A 26,735-nucleotide genomic window follows, 5' to 3' on the forward strand; every position below is an offset into this window, starting at 1 on the left:
AATTTGTTGTACACAAAAAGGGGTGGGAAGCAATGCATACTAGTGATTAAGGTCTGACACCAGACTACATGGCTTCACGTCCTGGTTCTGTCACTTCCTACTGTATGATCTTGGGCAAGTTTCTCAATCTCTCTTGGCCTCAGTTTCTGCATATGTAAAATGTGTCTAAAGGTAGTACCCACTTCATAAGATTAGGATTAAATGTGAGTGTACATGTAAAGTACTTAGGTCAGTGCCTTGCACATAGTAAATGTTCAGTAAATGTTAGCTACAGAGTTAGAGGCATTTATCAAGAAGAATTGACAACTGATTTGGGGTTGCTATATGTGTCAGGACCTGAGACCAATGCATGAAAAATTAAAAAGAGGCAAATTTTAACTCCATAAAAGGAAGACAACAGTTGTCTGGAATGGACTGCCTATAAAAGTATTCAGTTTCCTGTCACTGTTCAAACTTGAATTAGATCAGAAGTATTCTTCCTTTGATGTGATATCTTTGTGGGTATTACAATATTCTTATTTTGTGAAATAGTGGTGATAGCAGACAGTAGGTTATTGGAAATTTTTTTCATTTTTTTTTTCTTTATAAATATTGGCAGTCCTGTTACTCCTAAATTACTTGGAGAATTTGACTAATACATGACATGCAGAAGTGGCCTCCACACTTATAAGCGAACGTCCATTCCTTCCTCCAATTTTAGAGGAAAATGGATTGCTTCTGTTCAAAACCACTCCCTTCACCCTTTAATCCCACCTTCTTTTACCCCTTCCAGCTTTCAAGACCTTGCTGTGGTTCTTTCTTCTCTTCTGTTTTCAGCCAGTTCCTTTCTGCTGGCTCTTTGCTCATGTAAGCATGCTTAGGTCTTTCCAAACCCTAAAAACGATAAACTCCCACCTTGTTCTTCTGTGACTACTCCTCAGCCTTTGTTTCCTTTCACAGCCAGACTTCTAAAGGCATTATCTGTATAACCGTCTCTACTGTTCTATCTCCAGGTACTTAGGACAAAGTTTTTCATCTCCTTATCTCTAATTCTTAAGAAAGTACATATAGTGTATGTTTGTTGAATGTTTGATGAATGAATCCTTAACCATGCATAGGATTCCAGTTAAGTATTGTTATTCGTCTTTTACAGAGGAGAAATGGTTAGGTATTTGCATACTGAGCAGATGTGTATACCACCTTTCTTCCCTGTTATAGTGATCAAAGTTCAAAGGAAGCAGAAATCACACCAATTATTTTAACAGATGATTTTATATTAAAAAAATCATTAGCACAGATATTAGAAAACAAAAAAGGCAACACTGCGATATCACAAAAGTAGTAACTACAGGAAGCAGTTTCCACCTCTCTAAATGATACCTGGTGAAATTTGAGAGGTGACTTGTCAGTTTCAGTTCTGAAGTTTGCTTTGGAATAACACAATTGATAATTGTGTAGTATTTGTTTCTCTTGAGGATAACCCAAAAAACTAGAGATAATTGCATAGTGGTAGATGTCTAACATTCATCATCAAAACAGCTTTTATTAACTTGAAGGAACTCCTCTTCCTCTGAAATTAGAGAATAGGAATGAGAATATATGCTTATGTGTGGAAGCCACTGGAAGCATTAGCAAAAGGAGACACGGAATAAATAATAATGTAATGGGTATAAGGATGTCACCAAAAATACATGATCTGATTAACTGATGGAGGATTTCCTCCTCTTCTTTTTTTCTCATCCATCTTTTGTATAGGATTTATTTTTATCCCAAACCCCTTCCTCCCAGGTTACCAGTGGCACTGGGTGAAGCAGTGCCTTAAGTTATATTCTCAGAAACCTAATGTATGTAACCTGGACAAACATATGACTACAGAAGAGACCCAAGATTTGTGGGAACAGAGCAAAGAGTGTCTAAGGTAAGTCTTACCAGTCACAGTAAAGCATTCGTATTCAGCTCACGTCATCACAGATCTTTAAATGAACTACTCTATAATAGTTCAGTGAAAGTTACTAACATTTATTTTTCCTCATTTCCATTCAAATACAGCACAGTTATATTCTTTCCCCCAGGAACATTTGGACAGACACTTTGACAGTTATATTAAATTGAGGCCAACTTTAAAGATTTGCTTATCATATCTTAGATAATGAGTTCATCCTCAATCATCAGATGATCCATTTTCTTTTTTTTTTTTTTTTTTGCGGTACGCGGGCCTCTCACTGCTGTGGCCTCTCCCGTTGCGGAGCACAGGCTCCAGACGCGCAGGCTCAGCGGCCATGGCTCACAGGCCCAGCCGCTCCGCGGCATGTGGGATCTTCCCCGACCGGGGCACAAACCCATGTCCCATGCATCGGCAGGCGGACTCTCAACCACTGCACCACGAGGGAAGCCCAGATTATCCATTTTCATTCGGCTTCAGCCCTTTTTTCTACCTAAAGTAGAAAAGACTTCAAAAGTCTTTTTTGAAGACTTACGGTATCCTGAAGAAAGTAACACTGAAAGCACTACTCTCCTAGATGAAGTCAGTGTTACTGCCTGTTTTACGGTAGGTCAGCTGTTCGTGGAAACCAGTCCTTGTACCTTAATGTTGTTTCAGCATTTCATTCATTCTACAGATATATATTTTTAATTTATTTATTTTTATTTATTTTACTATCATTTGTATTTATTTAGTTATTTTTTGCCTTCATTGGGTCTTCGTTGCGGTGCACGGGCTTTCTCCAGTTGTCGCAAGCAGGGGCTTCTCTTCGTTGCGGCGCGCGGGCTTGTCATTACAGTGGCTTCTCTTGTTGTGGAGCACGGGCTCCAGGTGCACAGGCTTCAGTAGTTGTGGCACATGGGCTCAGTAGTTGTGGCTCGCAGGCTCTAGAGCACAGGCTCAGTAGTTGTGGCGCACAGCCTTAGTTGCTCTATGGCATGTGGGATCTTCTCGGACCAGGGCTCGAACCTGTGTCCCTTGCATTGGCAGGCAGATTCTTAACCACCGTGCCACCAGGGAAGCCCCTACAAATATTTTTTGAGGGTCAGTTATGTACCAGGTGTGATGCTAAGCATTGGAGATAAAAAGATAAACAGGACACTGTCCCTGCACTCAGGAGTGCATAGTCTACAGCAGGAACTCGGTATCAAAAGGAATAAAATAATAGAGCTCAGAAACTGCTACGATAGGTGTTTAGGAAAATGCAGTGGGGGCCAGAGGAAGAAATAATTCTTCTAGGCAAGAAGGAGGTGTCAAGGAAAAATGATTTTTTAATTGGGCCCATTATCCTCTTTTTTTTTCTGTCCATTTGAAATGAGTCTTCAAAAATGATTAGGAGGGCTTCCCTGGTGGCGCAGTGGTTGAGAGTCCGCCTGCCGATGCAGGGGACGTGGGTTCATGCCCCAGTCCGGGAAGATCCCACATGCCGCGGACCAGCTGGGCCCGTGCGCCATGGCCGCTGAGCCTGCGCATCCGGAGCCTGTGCTCCGCAATGGGAGAGGCCACAACAGTGAGAGGCCTGCGTACCGCAAAAAAAAAAAAAAAAAAAAATGATTAGGAATTTGCCAGTCAGAAAAGCAAGAAGGTGTTGTCGATAGAGAAAGCAGCCTGAGCAAAGACAGAGTAACTTGTTCTGTGAGATAGGAGCACAGAATATGTACATTCATGTGTTCATTCAACAAATACCTGTTGAGTTTCTGCTGTGTCAGATAACTGCGCTTGTGTGTTAGAGATTCAAGACCAAAAAGACACACTTCCTGTCTTCAAGCAGTTTGTAGGTTAGTCGAGGACAGAGACATGTAAACATAATTAAATACAATTTGGCATGTACAGGGATAGAGTTTATAAGATTATGAGTATGGTCACTTAAGTGGCTAGATTAAAGATAGATGATGGGAGATGCTTCCTGGAAGTCGTGAATAGAATTGGCAAGAGATGACATCGGAAAGGTAGGTTAGGGCCAGATTGTAAAGAGTTCAGTGATGTAAAGTACTAGTTCTAGCGTCAGATTGCCTGGGTTCAAATCCCAGTTCTGCCACTTACTAGCTTTGTTAACTTAAGCAGTTTCTTAACCTTTCAGTACCTCAGAGTCGTCTTTTCCTCATTTAATAGTGTGAGGATTAAACAAGATAATATGTGAGAAATCCTTAGAACATCCTGTTAAAACCATTATACCAGCTTTGTGTGGTCTGTTTGAACTTAAGTGGCTCTAATGGTATAGTTTTCAGAAACTATGTCATATTAATTCTAGCAGGGAAATAGACGATTTTCTTAAGTTGAAAGGAAAATGAAAATTAAATGCATTGGTTCTCCTTTAAAACCTTCTTGGTCTGTAGGTTATGTTATAGACAAGAGCAGTAAGGAAAATCCTGTTCTCAAGTGTATCTTCTGTAGAATTGAGAGCAAAGTAAAGGAAGATCATGGCTGAGTGAAATTAGTCAGAGAGGTTAGAGTTTGTTACTAAGCCAGCCTGTGTTTTCAAGTAATTGATTTTTTTGTTTCTGACAAATGACTCTGTAGAAATCCCAGTTGTCATTTTCTATAATAGCTCAGATGAATCTCTTTAATAAATCATCCTGTAAACAATGGTGAGATACCTTTTTTTTTGGTCTAATAAATTAGCAAAAAAATGAAAAATGCTATGGTCATACCTTCTGTTGTCAAGGATTGGAAGAAATTGATATGCTCAGACATTGCTGGCAGCACTGAAAATCGATGAGGGACTAGTTCTCCTTCTGTCACTGTATAGAATGTGTGTTTCAGTTTCCTCATCTGGGAAACAAAGGGATTGGGCTGGATAAGCCATTCAAGGTGACTGAATCACGGTCAGAGTCACCTAGACAGTACATGCCAGTTCTCCCACTGTCCCAGAGCATATCAGAAAGGGAGAGGTCTGTGGTTCAAAAAGATTTCCCTAGAGATTCTGATTATCTACCATAACATTCACATTGAGAACCACTGAACTAGAGGACCTCTAAGAATCCTTTCGATTTTAACTTTCTAGGTTTCTGTGGTCAGGGAGGAAGAAACTTTTAAGTAGGAAATGAAGGAATATTTGGAACATATTAGCAAAAATAGTTTGTTCACAATATTAGGGCACCTCAATTCTATGTTTTGTTCAAAGTTTATTGTCAGTGAATGGTGTAGCTAGAGATTCTTGCACAAGCGTACTATAGTTAGGTGTAAGCATCTTTATTGCAGCATTGTTTGTAATGGGGGGAAAATGAGAAACAAGTGTCTGTCAGCAGGAGATCAGATAAATCAAGCATGACAGACCCCAGCAGTAGAATGCAGCCACTATACAGCCATTAAAAAATCCTAACTCCAACCCTCCAGCAAATATAGTAGGGTCTACAGTTGTAATAAACAAAATCATTCCTCAGCATCTCCATCACAACCACTGTAGTCTAAGCCACCATCATTTACTGCAGTAGCCTCCTAACCAGTCTCCCTGTGTCTGCTCTTGTGCCTCTTCAGTCTGTTTTCTACAGAGTATAGAAATTGTGTCATTTCTTTTATAGTTTCTAATGTGCAATACTGCAGTTCAATTCTAATGCAAACCATCCAGAGTCAGCACAGACATCACAAGTTAAGGGCGTGGTCCTTAACCAAATTACCCTCACTTCAGACACCACCTACAAGTTTGGGAGGGCCCCAGGCTGTACAACACTTCTTAACAACTGGTTACAAATTCAGGGGAATTCCCATGACCTCCTCGGGTTCATTAACTCACTAGAACAGCTCATAAAACTCAAGAAAGCATTATACTTATGATTATAATTTCACTATAAAGGATACAAATCAGGGCCATCCAATGAAGAGATCTGTAGGGTGATGTCTTGGAGGGTCCTGAATACAGAGCTTCCATGTCCTCTTCCCATGGAATCAGGGCATGTAGCCCTCCCAGGAAGCTCTCCCAAGGCCTAGTGTTCACAGCTTTATTGGGATTTCACTACTTGAACATGACTGATTGACTCATTGGCCGCATGCTTGAACTCAGTCTCTAGCCCTCCACCTATCGAGTAGGTCATGCTAATATCACTTCAAGCCTAAACCCTCTAAGTTGACATTGGTCTTTCTAGCTTAACAAACCCACATCCTGAGTCATCTTTTAAGCATAAATTCAGGTGTGGTCTTAGGGTCCACAGTGAATAACAAATACTCCTATCCCTCCCAGAAATTCCAAGGGTTTAAAACCTTGCTGTAAAGAACCAAGGACAAAGGCCAGTCAGATTCTTTGTTTACAGCCCCATCACACTTAGAATAAAATCAGACGTCTTTATCAAGGCCATGAGGCCTAGATGATCTGGCTCTCCCACCTCATCTCCTATTCCTTTTCATTTATTCTCCAGCAGTACTGGCTTCCATTCTGTTCCTTAAACACATCAGGCATACTCAGATTCTTTGTACAAGCTGTTTGTTCTGGTGTCATTTTATGAGATGATTCCTTTATTCAATTAAAAATAGCCCGTCCTCTTTATCCGTCCTCTTTACCCGTCCTCTTTATCCCGTCCTCTTTATCCCTTTGCCCTGTGTTTTTATTCTTCAGTGCATGGTAGTTACTAAATAAATATTTGTAGAATTACTTAGTTAATGGATACTTTTTTATGCCTTTTGAATTTTGTGAATGTATTATCTATTCAAAAATAACTTTTTAAAGAATAAGGCAGGGCTTCCCTGATGGCACAGTGGTTGAGAGTCCGCCTGCCGATGCAGGGGACACGGGTTTGTGCCCCGGTCCGGGAAGATCCCACATGCCGCGGAGCGGCTGGGCCTGTGAGCCATGGCCGCTGAGCCTGTGCATCCGGGAGAGGCCACAACAGTGAGAGGCCGCATACCGGGGAAAAAGAAAAAAAAGAATAAGGCAAGGGAAAATATACATTTAAATAAAGCAACTTAGCTTTATTTATTCCATAAGTTAGCTTATGAAGTGCTTTGTATCCATTTTTGTATGTGTGCTTTTTTCCATTGATATTCTCAATGTGGAAGCAGAATTAATTCCTTCCCCTTTCTATTTCTTTAAGACTTTATGATGCTGTTATAGCATTTATTGTAGTGAATCCTGTCATCTGCCCCCTTCTCCTTCCTACTACCTGCCCTGCCCCATCCCTGCCCCCAGACCTTGAAATTCTTGTAGCCTTGGCACCAACCACAATTCTTAGTATATATTAGAAGGTGTTCAGTAAATACTAATTTTAAGTAAATTGATATCTTCTCTATTAGTCCAATAAAAGCATAATGCTGAACTTGAGAATCATCAATTAAAAACTGTATAGTACAATACCTTTCCATCTTATTTTCATTAATTTATTAAATAATGTACATTTGTGCTTTAGGAAATATTTGGTGCTAGCATGGATATAAAACTCATTACATGTCTTTGAGGAAGGGACTATTAAAGGAGGAATTCAGGTGCTTTCATAAGATATTTACAGCACTAAAGCTGTATTCTTTAATAGAGGAAGTTGCAAGGTGCTGTATGGGCACAGTAGATAGAGGGAGAGACTGAGTCGAGGATAAAGATTTCCCTTAAGTGTTTAAACTGTGTGGAAAAGCAAGTTAGAAAAATCTGCTATGCAGAGAGTAGAGTAGGAGAGGAGAGAGCATTTCAGTAGAAAATTGTATGGTCAAAAACACAGCCATGAAAGAAGGAGGGTAGGTTACCTTGTAGGAAATGTTTGAAGATGAAAGTAGAAAGGTTTGTGCCAGATTATAAGGGGGTTTGCATGCCATATACTGTAGACAAAAAATTAATTAATCGATCTAAGAAAGAAATGGAAACATTTTATTCGAGCCAAATTGAGGATTATTATTTGGGAACAGCATGTCAGAAAGCTCCAAGCACTGTTCAGCCATTAGAAGTCAAGGCACAGTTATATAAGTTTTTTGACACAGAGAGTTGTATATTAAGTGATGGATTATTGACAATTTACACAATCCAGATCTAAGCATCCCCTTACAAGATCAAGAAGGAACATTATCTTTTAAGGAGTTGTCTTGTTGCTAAGAGAATGTTGCTCTTTACGTGAGCAGGTATTTCTGCCTATGGGGGGAGGTTTGCTCGATGCATAATGCAGATACACAATGCACAGTAAGGGGAAGAGAGGGAGCCAAAGGGCAGAGAAGATTTTTTTATGTTTAAATTTTTCTCGTCTTGGGAGTTCCCTGGCGGTCCAATGGTTAAGACTCCACACTGTCACTGCCAAGGGCCTGGGTTCAGCCCCTGGTCAAGGAACTAAGATCTCACAAAAAAGTGCGGCGCAGCAAATGAATGAATGAATGAATGAATTTATCTCGTCTTGCCATAAAACATAAATTTCATTTCACAATAGGAAAATGTGGACTTTGTCCTTATAAACAGGAGGAATTCATCAAGATTAGTAATAGATTTTTCACTTTAGAGAGATAATTCTTGTGGCAGTGAGGAAAATGGATTGAAAATTTAGTCATTGCAAAAAGTACAATTAAGAACTTAGCTTGGGCTTCCCTGGTGGCACAGTGGTTGAGGGTCCGCCTGCCGATGCAGGGGACACGGGTTCGTGCCCCGGTCCGGGAAGATCCCACATGCCGCAGAGCAGCTGGGCCTGTGAGCCGTGGCCGCTGAGCCTGCGCGTCCGGACGGGAGGGGCCACAACAGTGAGAGGCCCGCGTACCACAAAAAAAAAAAAAAGAATTTAGCTTAAGGGACTTCCCTGGCGGTCCAGTGGTTAAGACTCCGCACTTCCACTGCAGGGGGCGCGGGTTCAGTCCCTGGTCGGAGAGCTAAGATCCTGCATGCTGTGCGGTGCGGCCAAAAAAAGAAAGAATTTAGCTTAATAACCCACACAAAAGATGAAAAAGGCCTGGAAAAGACATTTTGTATAGGGCTTGGGAACCAAGAGATTATGAAAAGTGACAGAGAAGTAGTTAAGGATTATGCACAGATTTCTAAGTGACAGGCAGGTTTACACTTCAGTTGTGGGGGTTCCCCCAAGTTTATTGAGGTAATTGACACATAACAGTGTGTTAGTCCAGGGTGTACAGCATGATGATTTCATACGTGTATATATTCCAGATGGTTATCACGATAAACTTCATTCACGTTAGTCACCTCACATCGTTACAAATTATTTTTCTTGGTGATAAGAACTTTTAAGATCTACTCTCTTAGCAACTTTCTAGTATATAATACAATGTTAACTATAGTCACCATGCTGTACTTTACATCCCCAAAACTTACTTCTCTTACAATGACAAGTTTTTATCTTTTGACCACCTTTACCCATTTCTCTCTCTCTCTCTCTCTCTCTCTCTCTCTCTCTCTCTCTCTCATACACACACACACACACACCCACCCCACCCCCGCCTCTGGCAACCACGAGTCTGTTCTATTTTAGATTTTTCGGAGTCCACATAAAAGTATGATCGTTTGTCTTTCTCTGATTTATTCCATTTAGCATAATGCTATCAAGTTTCATCCAAGTTGTCACAAATGGCAGGATTTCCCTTTTTGATGGCTGAATAATATTCTGTGTGTGTATCACATCTTCTTTATCCATTCATCTGTTGTTGGACCCTTAGGTTGTTTCCATGTCTTGGCTGTTGTAAATAATGCTGTAATTATTTATTTATGCAAAACAGTATAGAAGTTTCTCAGAAAATTAAAAATAGAACTACCATATGATCCAGCAATTCCACTTCTCAGTCTGTATCCAAAGAAAACAAAATCATTATCTCAAAAACATACCTGCATCTCCGTGTTCCTCAGTGGAACATTATATACTAAGATTTAATGGAAATAGGGTTTGGAGGAAGAGGAGAATGAGCAGAGGTGATGCTTAGTGTAGTTTGGGGCTTATTGTTTTTGAAATGCCTGTGGAGTATCCACATGGAGATGTCTAGTATGCCTTTGGAAATATGGAACTGAGCTTAGGAGCATAATGAGAGAGAGGGAGAGAAACAGAGATAGATATAGATGTGGGAGTTACACATGAAGGCCATAGTGAAGCAAACAGTGGGAATAATGTGTTTTTTTGTTTGTTTATGGAAAACATACAGAGAAAGGCGGCGATTGGCCCTAGGAAGCATCAGCTCTGGGTGGGAAAAAAGGTACTATTAGAAGCCAAGGCAGGGAAGTGTTTCCAAAATAAGAGAAGGACCAACCATGTCTGTAGGCCTGGGATTTGACAATTAAATGGTATAATTGAAACTAAACTAGTTTTGGTAGAGTGGTGTAAGCAAAAGTCAGATCTCAGAGGAGGGGTGGGGGCAGCAAATATTGAGTCCTTTTAGGAACATTTAATTGTGAAGAGAAGAAGCAATGTGGAGCAGAGGGAGGCAGGACATATAGGGTATCCGAGTAAGAGGTCAAGTTGAAATGATGTTTTCTCAAGTATGTGGAAATGTTGAACATTTTTGCAGATCAAGAGGAAGAAACAAGTACACAGGAAGAGTTGAAAATATGAGAAGAAGGATGATAATGGAGAAGGGCCTCAGAGGCCACATCAGGGAAATGGGAGATAGTATAGATGGAGAATTGGCCTTAATGAAAAGAAGTAAGACCACTGCTGAAACCAGGAAGGAAGGACAGAGTAAGGATTTCAAAAAGTTTAGAGGTGTAGGGGAGGAAAGTTGAAATCAGTAACTGGATCACTTGATCAGGCCTCTGTATTCTCCTTGTCCTGGAAGGGAGCAAGAGCAGGACTGAGGACTTTGGATAAATGGTGAAAGTTTACAGCAGAAGGTAGAAGATTAGATAAGACTAACATTTGCAAGATAGCAAAAGAGTGTTAAGGTAGAGTTGGATGTCTATTTGCGCTGACTGACAGATTCAGGTTGAGAAGGGAAACAAAACTGGAAGCACTCAAATACTGAAAAAATGGAGTTCTAGGGACAGGAGATGGAATTTTAGCTTTAATGGAAATGAGAGACTAGGAAAGGATGAAGGACAGAAAGCTGTAGTCGTGGAGGGAAATATTCAGAGTTGTGAAAGACTCAATCCCTAAATCTTTAAAAATGATCGAAAAAGCAATACCTGCAATAGGATTTTGAAAGTTTTCTGTCATAAACAACCTTCAGACTTCTGCCCTGAGTGAGTAGTTTTGCTTTCACAATGGTTCACTACTGTCCCTTGAGGCAAGAAAGAAAAGAAAATACCAGTGCTTACCCAAAGCATAGAGAGTGGACAAGCAGGACAGGAGTTCATTTCCACCCAGTTAGGGTTCAGTTGAAAGCAGTGCTATAGGATGAGATTGCTGAAAGAAATGCCAACGCTTACATTAAGATTTTACCCCTGACAGAAAGTGAGCAAAGTGCTGGGTGGGCACATTCACCAGGGGAGAAGGTGCCAGCCCACCCATCCATCATCCTCCAGCTAGTGCCTGGAGGGGCAGCATGTTTCTGTTTGCAGTGAGAAGCAATAATTAGGGTCACACCTGCTTGAAAACATTCTTTTGGATAATTGGGTGAAGATTTAAAGCTAGGTTAGGTGCCAGCATATTCCCTGCCTTCCTTTGGGTGGATAAGTGGCTCCACTGGCACTGAGCCTTCTTGGCTTCTTTTTTGGACAAATCAGGTACAAAAAAAGAACAGCCCACCCATCCTTTCATTAATCCCTCAGTATTTTCTGTTTGAAAAAGATCTGGTAGCATGTGAAACTTGGTTTGGGCCTTATACTATTCACAATGTTCAAGTGAATTTTTTGGAATCTTTGTTAACTCACGAGGCCCGTGGGGACCAGAAAGGTCCCTAAATGGTACTAAGACAAGAAATGTCTAGCACTGGCCAGTCCTTCTCTCACATCTTGAAGGCAAGTGTTACAACAATTGTTGCTACTTTTCCTTCCAGAAATTCTATACAAAGGCAAGAATGGAAGTCAAGTTCTCAGAAGAGGATATGAAATAAGGGATAGAATCTCATACCTACCTGGGTCTAACACAGTACATACATACACACACACACACACACACACACACACACACACATTTTCACCTCAAAATGGCATACTCGGTGATCACAACTGTTCTTTCACTAAGCGTCTTTAAGCTTTTTTTTTCCTTTTTGTTATGAGGACTGGACTTATTGCTTGTGAAAGCATGGCTCTTCTCTGACTTCTTTTGCATCCTGGACCTATCCCCCTCTATAATATAGGCAAAACCCAAAGCCTTTTTTATAGTGATACAGTTAAGGTAGAAAAGACATGTTCTTTTTGGTTTCCTAAAAAAGAAACTAAATTTTAAAGGATATGTTATAGGCTATATGTTCGTGTTTGGTTGTTACTATAATTTTGATAATTTTATTAATACCATAAACCTGTGTTAATTATAATAATGTATACCCTGTTCTTAAAGAACATTAGACCCAATCTTTTGATGAAAAGCAGCTTATTGGTGCCATATCAAATGTCTAAAATGCCGTCAAGTTTTCAGAGCTGCCTTGTTATCTTTATTTGTACAGATCAATCTGATTTGGGGTTCTTTGTCAAGAATAAAATGATCTCTTATTGAGCTAGAAAGAGATAGAAGGTGTTTTGTTTTTTAATTTTGGCTAGAAAAGTGTGGTTCCTGGACCAGCAGCATCAGTATGATTTAAAGAAGCTCAGTGCCCAGATTTTTACTAGGGGATGGCACATAGGCAGTCTCTGCCTGACAAAAATTCAGACTCCCAGAAGGGAGGCAGGTGTTCAGCATGAACTGTATTGTTTATACAGACAATGTAGGCACAGTGAGTTCTGGCAATGGTGTGAACCTCCCCAGAATCCAAGTTCCAGATTCTTGCCAAGGGCCAACCTAATATGCAGTGCTTTCAAAGGATAGCAGTCGGACCTGCTATGCTTCTTTCTTCACAGCTGTCCTCAATATATCAGTGTTTGATCCATTCTTTTTATTGAGTTACTGGTCTTGATGTATGTCTGTGTGGCAATCTCCTTAGAATGTAAACTCTTTGAGGACAGATAGCATCTATTCTGTAAACTTTGTCAGACCTCAAGATGAGTGCCACTTACAGTGTGAGCCTGTAATAAATCCTTGGCTTCTGTTCATGCTTTGTGCCTATATTGCCTATTGCATCACTCCTTGTTTAAATGCTGACCATTCTTCAATGCCATACTCAACTCCTCAACTCTGCCATGAAGCCTTAACTGATTAGACAGTTGACTTTGAGCTCTGCTTTTTCTTAATTCTAGTGGCCCTCCAAGTCTTGTGCTATTCAGTTTAGTGCCAAATTTTATACTGCCTTAAATTTTCCCCTCATTTCTTATACTTATCTGTCATCTCCTGTCAAAATATAAACTCCTTAAAGCAGCCTAATCTTTTCTTTTTTAAAGAGCAGTGGTTCCTAGACCCCCCCAAAAATTTTTTTGATTCATTAATGATGTAAATTACATAGAAAAAACAAACTAAATAAAATGATTAGACCTAGCATTCTTGTATTTTTAGATACTTAGAGGTAAATCAAACAATCTTCCTCTTTAGAAGGAGAGTAGTTAGGGAATTCCCTGATGGTCCAGTGGTTAGGACTCCGTGCTTTCACTGACAAATGACCTGGGTTCAATCCCTGGTCGGGGAACTAAGATCCCGCAAGCCATGCAGCGCAGCCAAAAAAAAAAGAAAAAGAGTAGTTAATCCCATAGATTTGACTAAACAAGGTATAATTACAGAAATGATACCTCCATTTTACAGAAACCTCCTGTGGTTTGAATAAGGGAATGTCAGAAACCAAATCAATTACAGTGGCCCTTAATTGTTAGCTGGGCCTCAGTTATCTAAGTTGTTATATGGGGTTAAAGAAGTCATGTTAAACCAGTAATTTTTGATTGTATACTGTATTTTGCCAAATGTTTTTTCCCCAAATTGCAATTCTGGGAAGCTGCCATTATTCTAGACATAGTTGATAGCTGTAATTAATCACGTCCTGCTTTTAGCAAACCAAATTGAACATGTTCTGTTAGCCAAATTTTCGGTTATCTGTAGGGCTCTTTGTCCCATTTCCCATGGACTGGTAAAGGCATTTCTGTTGTCATTTTGTTTAATTATTATTGAGATGCTGGAAACTCGACATTTAAAATTGATCCCCATTCAGCAGAGGATTTAGAACCAACGATTAGAAATTAGAAATGCTAACATGTGTTTTAGTAGTATTGTATTCTTTTTTTATAAATTTATTTATTTTTGGCTGTGTTGGGTCTTCATTTCTGTGCGAGGGCTTTCTCTAGTTGTGGCGAACGGAGGCCACTCTTCATCGCAGTGCGCGGGCCTCTCACTGTCGCGGCCTCTCTTGTTGCGGAGCACAGGCTCCAGACGCGCAGGCTCAGTAGTTGTGGCTCGTGGGCCCAGTTGCTCCGCAGCATGTGGGATCCGCCCAGACCAGGGCTCGAACCCGTGTCCCCTGCATTGGCAGGCAGATTCTCAACCACTGCACCACCAGGGAAGCCCCAGTAGTATTGTATTCTTGGTCAACTCATTTCTGTTCTAATTTCCCCTGTGGAGGTCTTGGCTAACAGCTTATATAGAATACCAAATTTAGACTCCAGGATCCATACAACAGGCTATTGCTGCCATTTGAAGTGAATAAATCATTTTTGTCTCCAATCTTTGCAGGTATAAAGAAGTGAATAAACGGAGACCCCGAAGTTTACTAGAGAAACTGCGCTGGGTGACCCTAGGCTACCATTATAACTGGGACAATAAGGTATTAAAATTTTCTTGCTAATTCCATTGTTTTTCCATTTTTATTCTTTTTGGACCCACATAGTTTGACTTCTTCCTAGCCAAGCTTAAAGTATCAGATTATACATATGTGGAAGGATTTCTTTCATTTATCCCCTCCTAAAATCCTCTTGATATGGTATCTCGAGAGTAATGAATAATTTATCAAGAGAAAATTACTTTTTCATATGTTCTCAGGTTATATTATTTTATCAGAAGTCATTGGTGCTTCTTCTGGGGAGGTTTCAGGGATACAGATTTTTCTTTACTGTATTCAAGAGCAGTTCTCAATTACAATCTTTATTTCCATTATTATTTAGTGTTTGTTGATCATTTATTTTCTACATAATATGTGCCTGGAGTAAAAGAAGCTCCATGTGCTTCTGGTATTCTCTTCCATCAACTCACAAAAGAACTTCCAAGATCTAGACGCCTTTGACTGCTGTATAAGGTCTGAGCAGGAGAGAGACAGGAAAGAATGTCCTACAGTTAACAAAGTTCCATGTTTTCTTGAGGTACAATTTCTTCTTTTGTGACCCCTACGATTCAGAAAACGCCTCCTTTATCGCTGGCATCTCAGTGCTTCTTTTCACAATGATATGTTTGCCACCAAGTGGAAGGACTAATTCTGAGAGTAAACTGAATAAAGCAAATTAGTATAGACCATCTTCCTACTAATCAGTTACTTTTTAAGAGCTCCATAGTTTCAGTCAACCCAGCTCATTAATAAATATGTTAACTACTCAAAATAATGGTAAATGTTGCTCAGAACTATTCATGATAAAATTCTTATTTTCAGTGATATAGATTTAATGGAAAACTAGACATCTGTATTTGGGGAAATGGCCATGTGGTTTTCTTTGGGTTAGACACCTTGGATTTGAATCTTGCCTTCAATATGGATAGTGCCTCCCTCATAAGGTGGTTGTGAGGATTAAATGATTAACACCTTTGTAGTATTAACAACAGTACCTGGCTATTCTAAGCAGTTAAATGTATTAACACCATAAATGTTAGCTTATTGTTTTTTATGATATGAATTTTACTGTAGATATTGTTATTCTCCAAGGAATAAGTTAGCCTCATTTACTAAGAAAAACATGGAGTGAAAATTATCAAAAGCACTGAAAGGGTAATCAGAAAGGGTAATCTTTCTCTTTAGAAAGAGAATTAAGAAAGAAGAGTAGTGCATAGACAGTTTGGATAGGGATGAAAGCCCAAAAAGGTAATTCTTATATTATAGCAGAGGCAATCTAGTGATAGAATAAGAGCTCTAAGTGGCTGGTCTTCTGAAGGACTAAAACAAAATGTTAGAGAAAACCTTAAAGTTCTCTAACTACACCCTTAGTTTTCAGAAATTAAATAGGAGCTCTCATATGCAGTTCAGGAAAAGAAGAAAAAAGTAAAACACATTCCAACTGAAAAGGCTTGGCCATCCATCAAAGACTTTTCAGAAAAGTCTTTCTTAATGAAAAGTTAAAGCTCACTTCTCAGCCCTGAACCAAGACGCTGGTGTAGAAGGACGTGCTCTCACTCCCTCTTGTGAGAACACCAGAATCACAGCTAGCTGCTGGACAATCATCGACAGGAAGACACTGGAACTCACCAAAAAAAGATACCCCACATCCAAAGACAAAGGAGAAGCCACAATGATATGGTAGGAGGGGTGTACTCACAGTAAAATCAAATCCCATAACTGCTGGGTGGGTGACTCACAGACTGGAGAACACTTATACCACAGAAGTCCACCCACTGGAGTGAAGGTTCTGAGCCCCACGTCAGGCTTCCCAACCTGGGGGTCTGGCAACAGGAGGAGAAATTCCTAGAGAATCAGACTTTGAAGGCTAGTGGGATTTGATTGCATGACTTTGACAGGACTGTGGGAAATAGAGACTGCACTCTTGCAGGGCATACACAAAGTAGTGTACACATTGGGACCCAGGGGAAGGAGCAGTGACCCCAGGGGAGACTGAACCAGACGTACCTGCTACTGTTGAAGGGTCTCCTGCAGAGGCGGGGGTTGGCTGTGGCTCACCGTGGGGACAAGGACACTGCCAGCAGAAGTTCTGGGAAGTACTCCTTGGTGTGAGCCCTCCCAGAGTCCGCCATTAGCCCCAACAAACAGCCCAGGTAGTCTCCAGTGTTGGGTCGCCTCAGGCCAGAAAACCAATGCGGGGTGGGGTGGGAGGGGCGACCCAGCTCCACCCATCAGCAGTCAAGCCGATTAAAGTTTCACTGAGCTCTGCCCACCAGAGCAACAGCCAGCTCTACCCACCACCAGTCCCTCCCATCAGGAAACTTGCACAAGCCTCTTAGATAGCCTCATCCACCAGAGGGCAGACAGCAGAAGCAAGAAGAACTACAATCCTGTAGCCTGTGGGGAAAAAAACCACATTTACAGAAAGATAGACAAGATGAAAAGGCAGAGGGCTATGTACCAGATGAAAGAAAAAGATAAAACCCCAGAAAAACAACTAAATGAAGTGGAGATAAGCAACCTTCCACAAAAAGAATTCAGAATGGTAGTGAAGATGATCCAGGACCTCGGAAAAAGAATGGGGGCAAAGATCGAGAAGATGCAAGAAATGTTTAACAAAGACCTAGAAGAATTGAAGAGCAAACAAACAGATGAACAATACAATAACTGAAATGAAAACTACACTAGAAGGAATCAATAGCAGAATAACTGAGGCAGAAGAACAGATAAGCGAACTGGAAGACAGAATGGTGGAATTCACTGCTGCGGAACAGAATAAAGAAAAAAGAATGAAAAGAAATGAAGACAGCCTAGGAGACCTCTGGGACAACATTAAACGCAACAACATTCGCATTATAGGGGTCCCAGAAGGAGAAGAGAGAGAGAAAGGACCCAAGAAAATATTTGAAGAGATTATAGTCAAAAACTTCCCTAACATGGGAAAGGAAATAGCCACCCAAGTCCAGGAAGTGCAAGGAGTCCCATACAGGATAAACCCAAGGAGAAACACACCGAGACACATAGTAATCAAATTGGCAAACATTAAAGATGAAGAAAAATTATTGAAAGCAGCAAGGGAAAAACGGCAAATAACATACAAGGGAACTCCCATAAGGTTAACAGCTGATTTCTCAGCAGAAACTCTACAAGCCAGAGGGGAATGGCATGATATAATTAAAGTGATGACAGGGAATAACCTACAACCAAGATTACTCTACCCGGCAAGGATCTCATTCAGATTCGATGGAGAAATCAAAAGCTTTACAGACAAGCGAAAGCTAAGAGAATTCAGCACCACCAGACCAGCTCTACAACAAATGCTAAAGGAGCTTCTCTAAGTGGGAAACACAAGAGAAGAAAAGGACTTACGAAAACAAACCCAGAACAATTAAGAAAATGGTCATAGGAACATACATGTCAATAACTACCTTAAATGTGAAGGGATTAAATGCTCCAACCAAAAGACACAGGCTCGCTGAATGGATACAAAAACAAGACCCATCTATATGCTGTCTACAAGAGACCCACTTCAGACATAGGGACACATACAGACTGAAAGTGAGGGGATGGAAAAAGATATTCCATGCAAATGGAAATCAAAAGAAAACTGGAGTAGCAATACTCATGTCAGATAAAATAGACTTTAAAATAAAGAATGTTACAAGAGACAAGGAAGGAAACTGCATAATGATCAAGAGATCAATCCAAGCAGAAGATATAACAATTATGAATATATATGCGCCCAACATAGGAGCACCTCAATACATAAGGCAACTGCTAACAGCTATAAAAGAGGAAATCGACAGTAACACAATCATAGTGGGGGACTTTAACACCTCACTTACACCAATGGACAGATCATCCAAAATGAAAATAAATAAGGAAACACAAGGTTTAAATGACACAATAGAACAGATAGATTTAATTGATATTTATAGGACATTCCATCCAAAAACAACAGATTACACTTTCTTCTCAAGTGCACACAGAACATTCTCCAGTATAGATCACATCTTGGGTCACAAATCCAGCCTCAGTAAATTTTTAAAAAATTAACTCATATCAAGCATCTTTTCTGACCACAACACTATGAGATTAGAAATGAATTACAGGGAAAAAATGTAAAACTCACAAACACATGGAGGCTAAACAATATGTTACTAAATAACCAAGAGATCACTGAAGTAGTCAAAGAGGAAATCAGAAAATACCTAGAGACAAATGACAATGAAAACACGACAATCCAAAACCTGTGGGATGCAGCAAAAGCAGTTACAAGTAATGAAATTGAAACTGTGATTAAAAATCTTGCAACAAACAAAAGTCCAGGACCAGATGGCTTCACAGGTGAATTCTATCAAACACTTAGAGAAGAGCTAACACCCATCCTTCTCAAACTCTTCCAAAAAATGGAAGAGGAAGGAACACTCCCAAACTCATTCTATGGGGCCACCATCACCCTGATACCAAAACCAGACAAAGACACTACAAAAAAAGAAAAATTACAGACCAATATCACAGATGAATATAGATGTGAAACTCCTCAACAAAGTACTAGCAAACGGAATCCAACAACACATTGAAAGGATCGTACACCATGATCAAGTGGGATTTATCCCAGGGATGCAAGGATTCTTCAACATACACAAATCAATCAATGTGATACACTGTATTAACAAATTGAAGGAAAAACCATATGATCATCTCAGTAGAAGCAAAAAAAGCTTTTGACAAAATTCAACACTGATTTATGATAAAATCTCTCCAGAAAGTGGGCATAGAGGGAACCTACTTCAACATAATAAAGGCCATATACGACAAACCCACAGCAAACATCATTCTCAATGGTGAAAAACTGAAAGCAATTCCTCTAAGATCAGGAAGAAGACAAGGATATCCACTCTCGCCACTATTATGCAACATAGTTTTGGAAGTCCTAGCCACAGCAATCAGAGAAGAAAAAGAAATAAAAGGAATCCAAATTGGAAAAGAAGAAGTAAAACTGTCACTCTTTGCAGATGACATGATACTATACATGGAGAATCCTAAAGATGCCACCAGTAAACTACTACAGCTAATCAATAAATTTGGTAAAGTTGCAGGATACAAAATTAATGCACAGAAATCTCTTGCATTCCTATACACTAATGATGAAAAATCTGAAAGAGATATTAAGGAAACACTCCCATTTACCATTGCGACAAAAAGAATAAAATACCTCGGAATAAACCTACCTAGGGAGACAAAAGACCTGTATGTAGGAAACTATAAGACACTGATGAAAGAAATTAAAGATGATACCAACAGATGGAGAGATATACCATGTTCTTGGATTGGAAGAAACAACATTGTGAAAATGACTCTACTACCCAAAGCAATCTACAGATTGAATGGAATCCCTATCAAATTACCAATGGCATTTTTTACAGAACTAGAACAAAAATTCTTAAAATTTGTATGGAGACAAAAAAGACCCCGAATAGCTAAAGCAGTCTTGAGGGAAAAAAGCAGAGCTGGAGGAATAAAACTCCCTGACTTCAGACTATACTATAAAGCTACAGTAATCAAGACAATATGGTACTGGCACAAAAACAGAAATATAGATCAATGGAACAAGATAGAAAGCCCAGAGATAAACCCATGCACCTGTGGTCAGCTAATCTATGACAAAGGAGGAAAGGATGTACAATGGAGAAAAGACAGTCTCTTCAATAAGTGGTGCTGGGAAAACTGGACAGCTACATGTAAAAAGAATGAAATTAGAACACTCCTTAACACCATACACAAAAATAAATTCAAAATGGATTAGAGACCTAAATGTAAGTCCAGACACTATAAAACTCTTATAGGAAAACATAGGAAGAACACTCTTTGACATAAATCACAGCAAGATCTTTTTTGATCCACCTCCTAGAGTAATGGAAATAAAAATAAACAAATGGGACCTAATGAAACTTCAAAGCTTTTGCACAGCAAAGGAAACCATAAACAAGACTAGAAGACAACCCTCAGAATGGGAGAAAATATTTGTAAACAAGTCAGCAGACAAAGGATTAATCTCCAAAATATATAAACAGCTCATGCAGCTCAATATTAAAAAAACAAACAATCCAATCCAAAAATGGGCAGAAGACCTAAATAGACATTCTCCAAAGAAGACAGATGGCCAAGAAGCACATGAAAAGCTACTCAACATCACTAATTATTAGAGAAATGCAAATCAAAACTACAATGAGGTATCACCTCACACCAGTTAGACTGGGCATCATCAGAAAATCTACAAACGACAAATGCTGGAGAGGGTGTGGAGAAAAGGAAACCCTCTTGAACTGTTGGTGGGAATGTAAATTGATACAGCCACTATGCAGAACAGTATGGAGGTTCCTTAAAAAGCTAAGCATAGGGGCTTTCCTGGTGGCACAGTGGTTGAGAGTCCCCGTGCCGATGGGGGGGACGTGGGTTCGTGCCCCGGTCCTGGAAAATCCCACATGCCGCAGAGCAGCTGGGCCCATGGGCCATGGCCTCTGAGCCTGCGTGTCTGGAGCCTGTGCTCCGCAACAGGAGAGGCCACAGCAGTGAGGCCTGTGTACCGCAAAAAAAAAAAAAAAAAAAGCTAAGAATAGAATTACCATATGATCCAGCAATCCCACTACTGGGCATATACGCAGAGAAAACCATAATTCAAAAAGACACATGCACCCCAGTGTTCATTGCAGCACTATTTACAATAGCCAGGTCATGGAAGCAACCTAAATGCCCATAGACAGACGAATAGATAAAGAAGATGTGGTACATATATACAATGGAATATTACTCAGCCATAAAAAGGAATGAAATTGGGTCATTTGTTGAGACGTGGATGGATCTAGAGATTGTCATACAGAGTGAAGTAAGTCAGAAAGAGAAAAACCAATGTCGTATATTGACGCATATATGTGGAACCTAGAAAAATGGTACAGATGAACCAGTTTGCAGGGCAGAAATTGAGACACAGATGCAGAGAACAAACGTATAGACACCAAGGGGGGAAAGCGGCGGGGGCCAGGGGTGGGGGTGTGATGAATTGGGAGATTGGGATTGACATGTATACACTAATATGTATAAAATTGATGACTAATAAAAAAAGAAAAATGAGGAAGAGGAAGAGAAAGAAACAGGAAATAAGTATATTGTTAACATACTGAAATAACAAAAATATACTGAAGCCCATTTTTTAAAATGTGGATGAAAGATTAGTGTGTGTGTGATAGGTTTCTAGTTGGTGTTACTGTTCGCATTCCTGTTAATGGATTGTTTCTGCTGTATAGAATCCTCTGTGCTTTGGAGCAGATGTGTACCAAATTGTCTTTTGTCCCAGTAATAATCACTTACTGAAGACAAAAAAAAAAAAAAAGAACCTCACATCTCTCCAGAGCCATGACCATTGCTCCAGCTAGTCAACACTAGTGGGGATGTGAGACAAAAGTGGATTTTCTAATCAGATTTGAGGTTGACTGAGTAACGGGAGGAATGAGAGAGGAGCATCAGCCCAAGGAAGAGATCAGGATGCTGCTGGCTTACATAGCCAGACTAGCCGTCAGCCTCATCTGCGTAGGAGGCTGCTGCCTTGTCATTCTCCGAAATTGTATATGTTTTGTAGAGAGAGTATTCTGGACTTTGTTTTTTTGTTTTTTAAGAGAAAAAGGATATTTATGATCCTTAGGTACAAAAAATAGAGGCAGTTCAGGGGGTAAATTGCTGAAAATTACTTCCATTTTAAGGTCGTGCATTGACCACAGTGTAAGTCGGTTTAAATTCAGATGTTTTGAGCATGTCATCCCATCAGATTGACCAGTGAAATCACATGAAACTACGTTGCAGGCTGAGGGGTCCAAAATCAAACTGGCTATAGTATTTGAGGGATGGGTAAATCATGCTATATTAATATTACATGTAATAGAGAACAGACTTGTAGTTGCCATGGGGGAGGGAGGGATTGGAAGTTTAGGGTCAGCAGATGCAGACTATTATATAGAGAATGGATAAACAACAAGGTCCTACTGTATAGCACAGGGAACTATATTCCATATCCTGTGATAAACCGTAGTGGAAAAGAATATTAAAAAGAATGTAGGGCTTCCCTGGTGGCACAGTGGTTGAGAGTCCGCCTGCCAATGCAGGGGACACGGGTTCGTGCCCCGGTCCAGGAAGATCCCACATGCTGCGGAGCGGCTGGGCCCGTGAGCCATGGCCGCTGAGTCTGTGCGTCCAGAGCCTGTGCTTCGCAACGGAAGAGGCCACAACAGTGAGAGGCCTGCATACCGAAAAAAAAAAAAAAAGAATGTATACATAGGTGTAACTGAGTCACTTTGCTGTACAGCAGAAACTGACACAACATTGTAAATCAATCAATATATTACATGTAAATTAGATGATTTTAAAGTGGTAATTAATCTTATGCCACACTTTCCTATTTTCCTGAGATCATTGTTTATTTTTCTTATTCTCCCTACTTTTATCAAAGAAATACTCAGCAGATCATTATACACCTTTCCCTTCTGACCTGGCTTTCCTCTCAGAGCAAGTAGCCGCTGCCTGTGGATTTCAGGGTTTCCGAGCTGAAGCAGGTATCCTGAATTACTACCGATTAGACTCCACACTAGGAATCCATGTAGACAAATCTGAACTAGATCACTCCAAACCCCTGCTTTCGTTCAGGTAAGTTGGGTCTAGGGATTTTGAATTACTTATCAGTTCATTCCTTTTTCTAAAGCACTTTTAAGCTTAAATAAAACATTAGATTTTTTAAATGGTTGGACTCTATAATCTTTCACTTCTGGGCATCTTAGCCATGTATCATAAGTAAAATTAGCCTAGTCCTTTTCGAGTAATGACCAAATTACAATGAATATTTCTGTTTAAGATGCATGGAGTCTGTCTTATAATGAGAGGTATTGTCAGTGTCTGTGGAATAGATAAGTGGTAGAGGCCATAAGGCAAAGTGAGCAACCTTTTTGGAATAGAGGAGAGCAAAGCACAGAAGCCTGAAAAGTTTACTCTCCTTTTCTCCCTAAATGTAAGTTTATATTTCTGCAAAGTACTGCACCTGTATCTCATGAGGAAAGTGCAGGAACAGAATCTTTTATTAATTGCCTTATCTTTAAAGTGAACAGGAATTATAAATATATATTAAAGGACCCAAATAAATTTTAATTTGCTTATTTAATTGCTTCAGATTTTATTTTGCAGCAGTTCTCTGGGCTATAATAAGTTTAAATAACAGATCATGGGCTGGTCGCTCATAGACACAAGCCAGAAAAGAAGGATCTTAGCATGGTATAAAAAGGAGGATTGGGACTTCCCTGGTGGTCCAGTGGTTAGGACTTGATGCTTTCACTGCTGTGGACCCAGGTTCAATCCCTGGTCAGGGAACTAAGATCCCACAAGGTGCACAGTGCAACCAAAAAATAAAGCAGTGGGCAGTAACTTTCTCAGTCATGGCTAGTAACAGAAACTTACTATTCGTATTGTTTTACTTTTTTTTTATAGCTTCGGACAGTCTGCCATCTTTCTCCTGGGTGGCCTCAAAAGAGATGAAGCGCCCACCCCCATGTTTTTGCACAGTGGTGACATCATGGTAATGTCAGGTTTCAGCCGCCTGTTGAACCATGCAGTCCCGAGGGTCCTTCCCAGTCTGGAAGGGGAAAGCTTGCCTTGCTGCCTAGAGACGCCTCTCCCAGCTGACCTCCCCAGAGACTCAGTGGTGGAGCCCTGTTCTGTGGAGGACTGGCAGGTGTGCGCCAGCTACTTGAAAACTGCTCGTGTTAACATGACTGTCCGGCAGGTGCTGGCCATAGGTCAGGACTTCCCTTTGGAACTCATGGAGGAGAATAAAAGAGACATCACCCCAGAGGGTTCCTGCCATCTGGATGATGAGAACAGCCAAGTAAAATGAGCTAGGTTAAACCCTGACTGCTGAGACTTGGAGAGCCCCACTCTTTTACTCAGGCAGGTCTTAACGGTAAATGACCGTGCTGTTTTGTATTGCCGCAGACTTAGCACAAAGACAGGCCAAAAGCAGAGACAGGGAAAAACTCATCATTGATCACACTGTTGCCTTGGAACCCATCCTGAAGAGAAAACTGATTAACCACTTCGGTCAGAGAAGTGCTTGACGTGATCCAGTCCCGGTTAGGTTTTGGCACTAACGTATGTGCGAAGTCCAAGGAGGTATGAGCTCCCACAACAGCCTTCTCAGCCTCGCCGTTATCTCTGAGCAAGGTAGACGTGAATTTCCATGTCTGTGGAATCTTTAAATACCTCAGGTTTTATTGATGGGAAACATAATTCCCCTTCCACCACCCCATCTAGTGATTTGTGGTTCCATGAACCAACCATTAGTCTTACCTTCTTAATTCTTCCAGTCAACACCAAATTCTTTGATCTTCTCTGGCCTTCACAGAAAAATCCTATACACTTAAGACAGTGGAACTGGAAATCGCATCTCCTAGAAAAGACAATCACAGTTATCTCTCTTGCCTAAAGGGTAAATATATATAAACCCAAGGAAAGAGGGACAGTAGTTTCTCCAGATGTCTTTCAGGTCTGTAAATAAACTCTTCCCGTTGGCTTTTAAATGCAATTTTAATTGTTGGACTAAAAAAGTCCTAAGGGTATTCTGTAACTGTTTTCCCCATGAATAAACTTACTCAGTTTTAAATTAAAGATCTGTATCTATGTTTGAGGGTAAGTGATTCTGGGATTCGTTTTTTTCCTATTTTCACTTGCTGTATTCATGCTATTGAAGCCTTCTAGCTGTTTCTGCCCTAAGTATTCTTTGTGGCTGTCTCACAGGAGAGAATATTCCTTGATATTCCAGTCACTGCTGTTTTTGGTATTGTAGACAGTATGGAAAATGCATGAAGCACTGCGTTTAATCTGTGTACCCCCACCAGTTCACCTTGGTACACCCTGAGCCTTTAAGTTACCTTGTCTCGGTGGGCCTCAGTTTCCTCACTCATAAAATGAAAATATTTATTACCATCTTCCTAGATGGATATTGCTATTTCAAACAATAATGGAAATTTAGTGCTCCTTTCTAGAAACATAATATTGCCAATATTTTATTACTATCTGGACTCTTAGAAACATTCTGGCTTATTTGTTTGTGTGGACGACTGACCAGAAGCTGCTTTGATACCTGCTGCTTGCGACATGACTTGCCAAATTTGCATTTCTCCTCTGTCCTGCCTTTTTTTTCTTACGAGTGTTGAATATTGAGTTTATATTGTAATCCTTGGTAGGTTTTTTTTTGTTTGAAGGAATAAAAGTTAACAGGTTCATCCTTTATGTGTACATACATAGGTTCTAAAATTCGTTCGTGATAGGATAATTTTATATAATTAAAATTACCACTGGAAAAATCCCTTAAATTTTTAATAATGTACATTATATGAACACTGTGTACGTTATATGTGACCCACTGAACACCAACACATGTCATTTAATAAATCCAGCAGTCAGCTTATCTTTCAGCATTAGAAGATTGCTCTTTAGTCAGTTATCAGATGAAGGTATTGCCTTGTGTTCAGGGTCAATATTTTACAAAAAATACATGTTCCAACTGTAAACTCACACTCCATCAAGCAAGATATGTATGCTGTGAGAAGCATGTGGAAACTGAGGCCAGCCAAGAGGATGGAAGACTCCTATCTCCCAGCCCACGCTTCCTCTAGGGATGTGCTCCTGGACTCATTTGTGGGGTGGAGAGGGTTGAGCAGAATTGTTTGCACAGTTCACTTCTCTCGTTTTTATGTATATTTCTGTGAGGCACATATAGTTGAAGATGTATATAATGCAACTATACTTTGACAGCAGAAATGATACAGCTCAAGGAAAAAGGAAAAGTTGGTGATTTTTCTACATTTAAATGAGGATGATCCCCCCCCACCACCAAGTTTGTTTTAGTTGTCTACCAGATGTTTTCTAAGTCAGGTGTCAGCAAACTGTGAGCTACCCTCTGTTTTTGTACTGCCCATGGACTAAGAATCATTTGTACATTCTTAACTGGTGGGGGGAAAAACTCAGAAGAATAATATTAGTGACACATGAAAATTATATGAAATTCAAGTTTCTG

The 26,735-nt window shown here is 40.1% G+C and overlaps 1 protein-coding gene across 2 annotated transcripts in view; it reads left to right on the forward strand.

Annotated features, from left to right (window-relative positions):
* Positions 1-25,324, forward strand: part of ALKBH1 (alkB homolog 1, histone H2A dioxygenase) — a 29,850-nt gene extending 4,526 nt beyond the window's left edge. The window contains exons 3-6 of one of the 2 annotated variants that reach the window (XM_067729179.1): positions 1,768-1,897; positions 14,536-14,626; positions 23,124-23,317; positions 24,149-25,324. In XM_067729179.1, the coding sequence (XP_067585280.1) occupies positions 1,768-1,897; positions 14,536-14,626; positions 23,124-23,317; positions 24,149-24,554 (821 nt within the window). In that variant the 3' untranslated portion in view covers positions 24,555-25,324. Of the gene's footprint in view, positions 1-1,734; positions 1,898-14,535; positions 14,627-23,123; positions 23,318-24,148 lie in introns of both variants that reach the window. The other variant, XM_067729169.1, reaches the window with a different exon arrangement.
* Positions 25,325-26,735: the final 1,411 nt, after the last annotated feature.

Source organism: Pseudorca crassidens, chromosome 1, assembly GCF_039906515.1.
Source record: "Pseudorca crassidens isolate mPseCra1 chromosome 1, mPseCra1.hap1, whole genome shotgun sequence".
NCBI classification, from domain to species: domain Eukaryota; kingdom Metazoa; phylum Chordata; class Mammalia; order Artiodactyla; family Delphinidae; genus Pseudorca; species Pseudorca crassidens.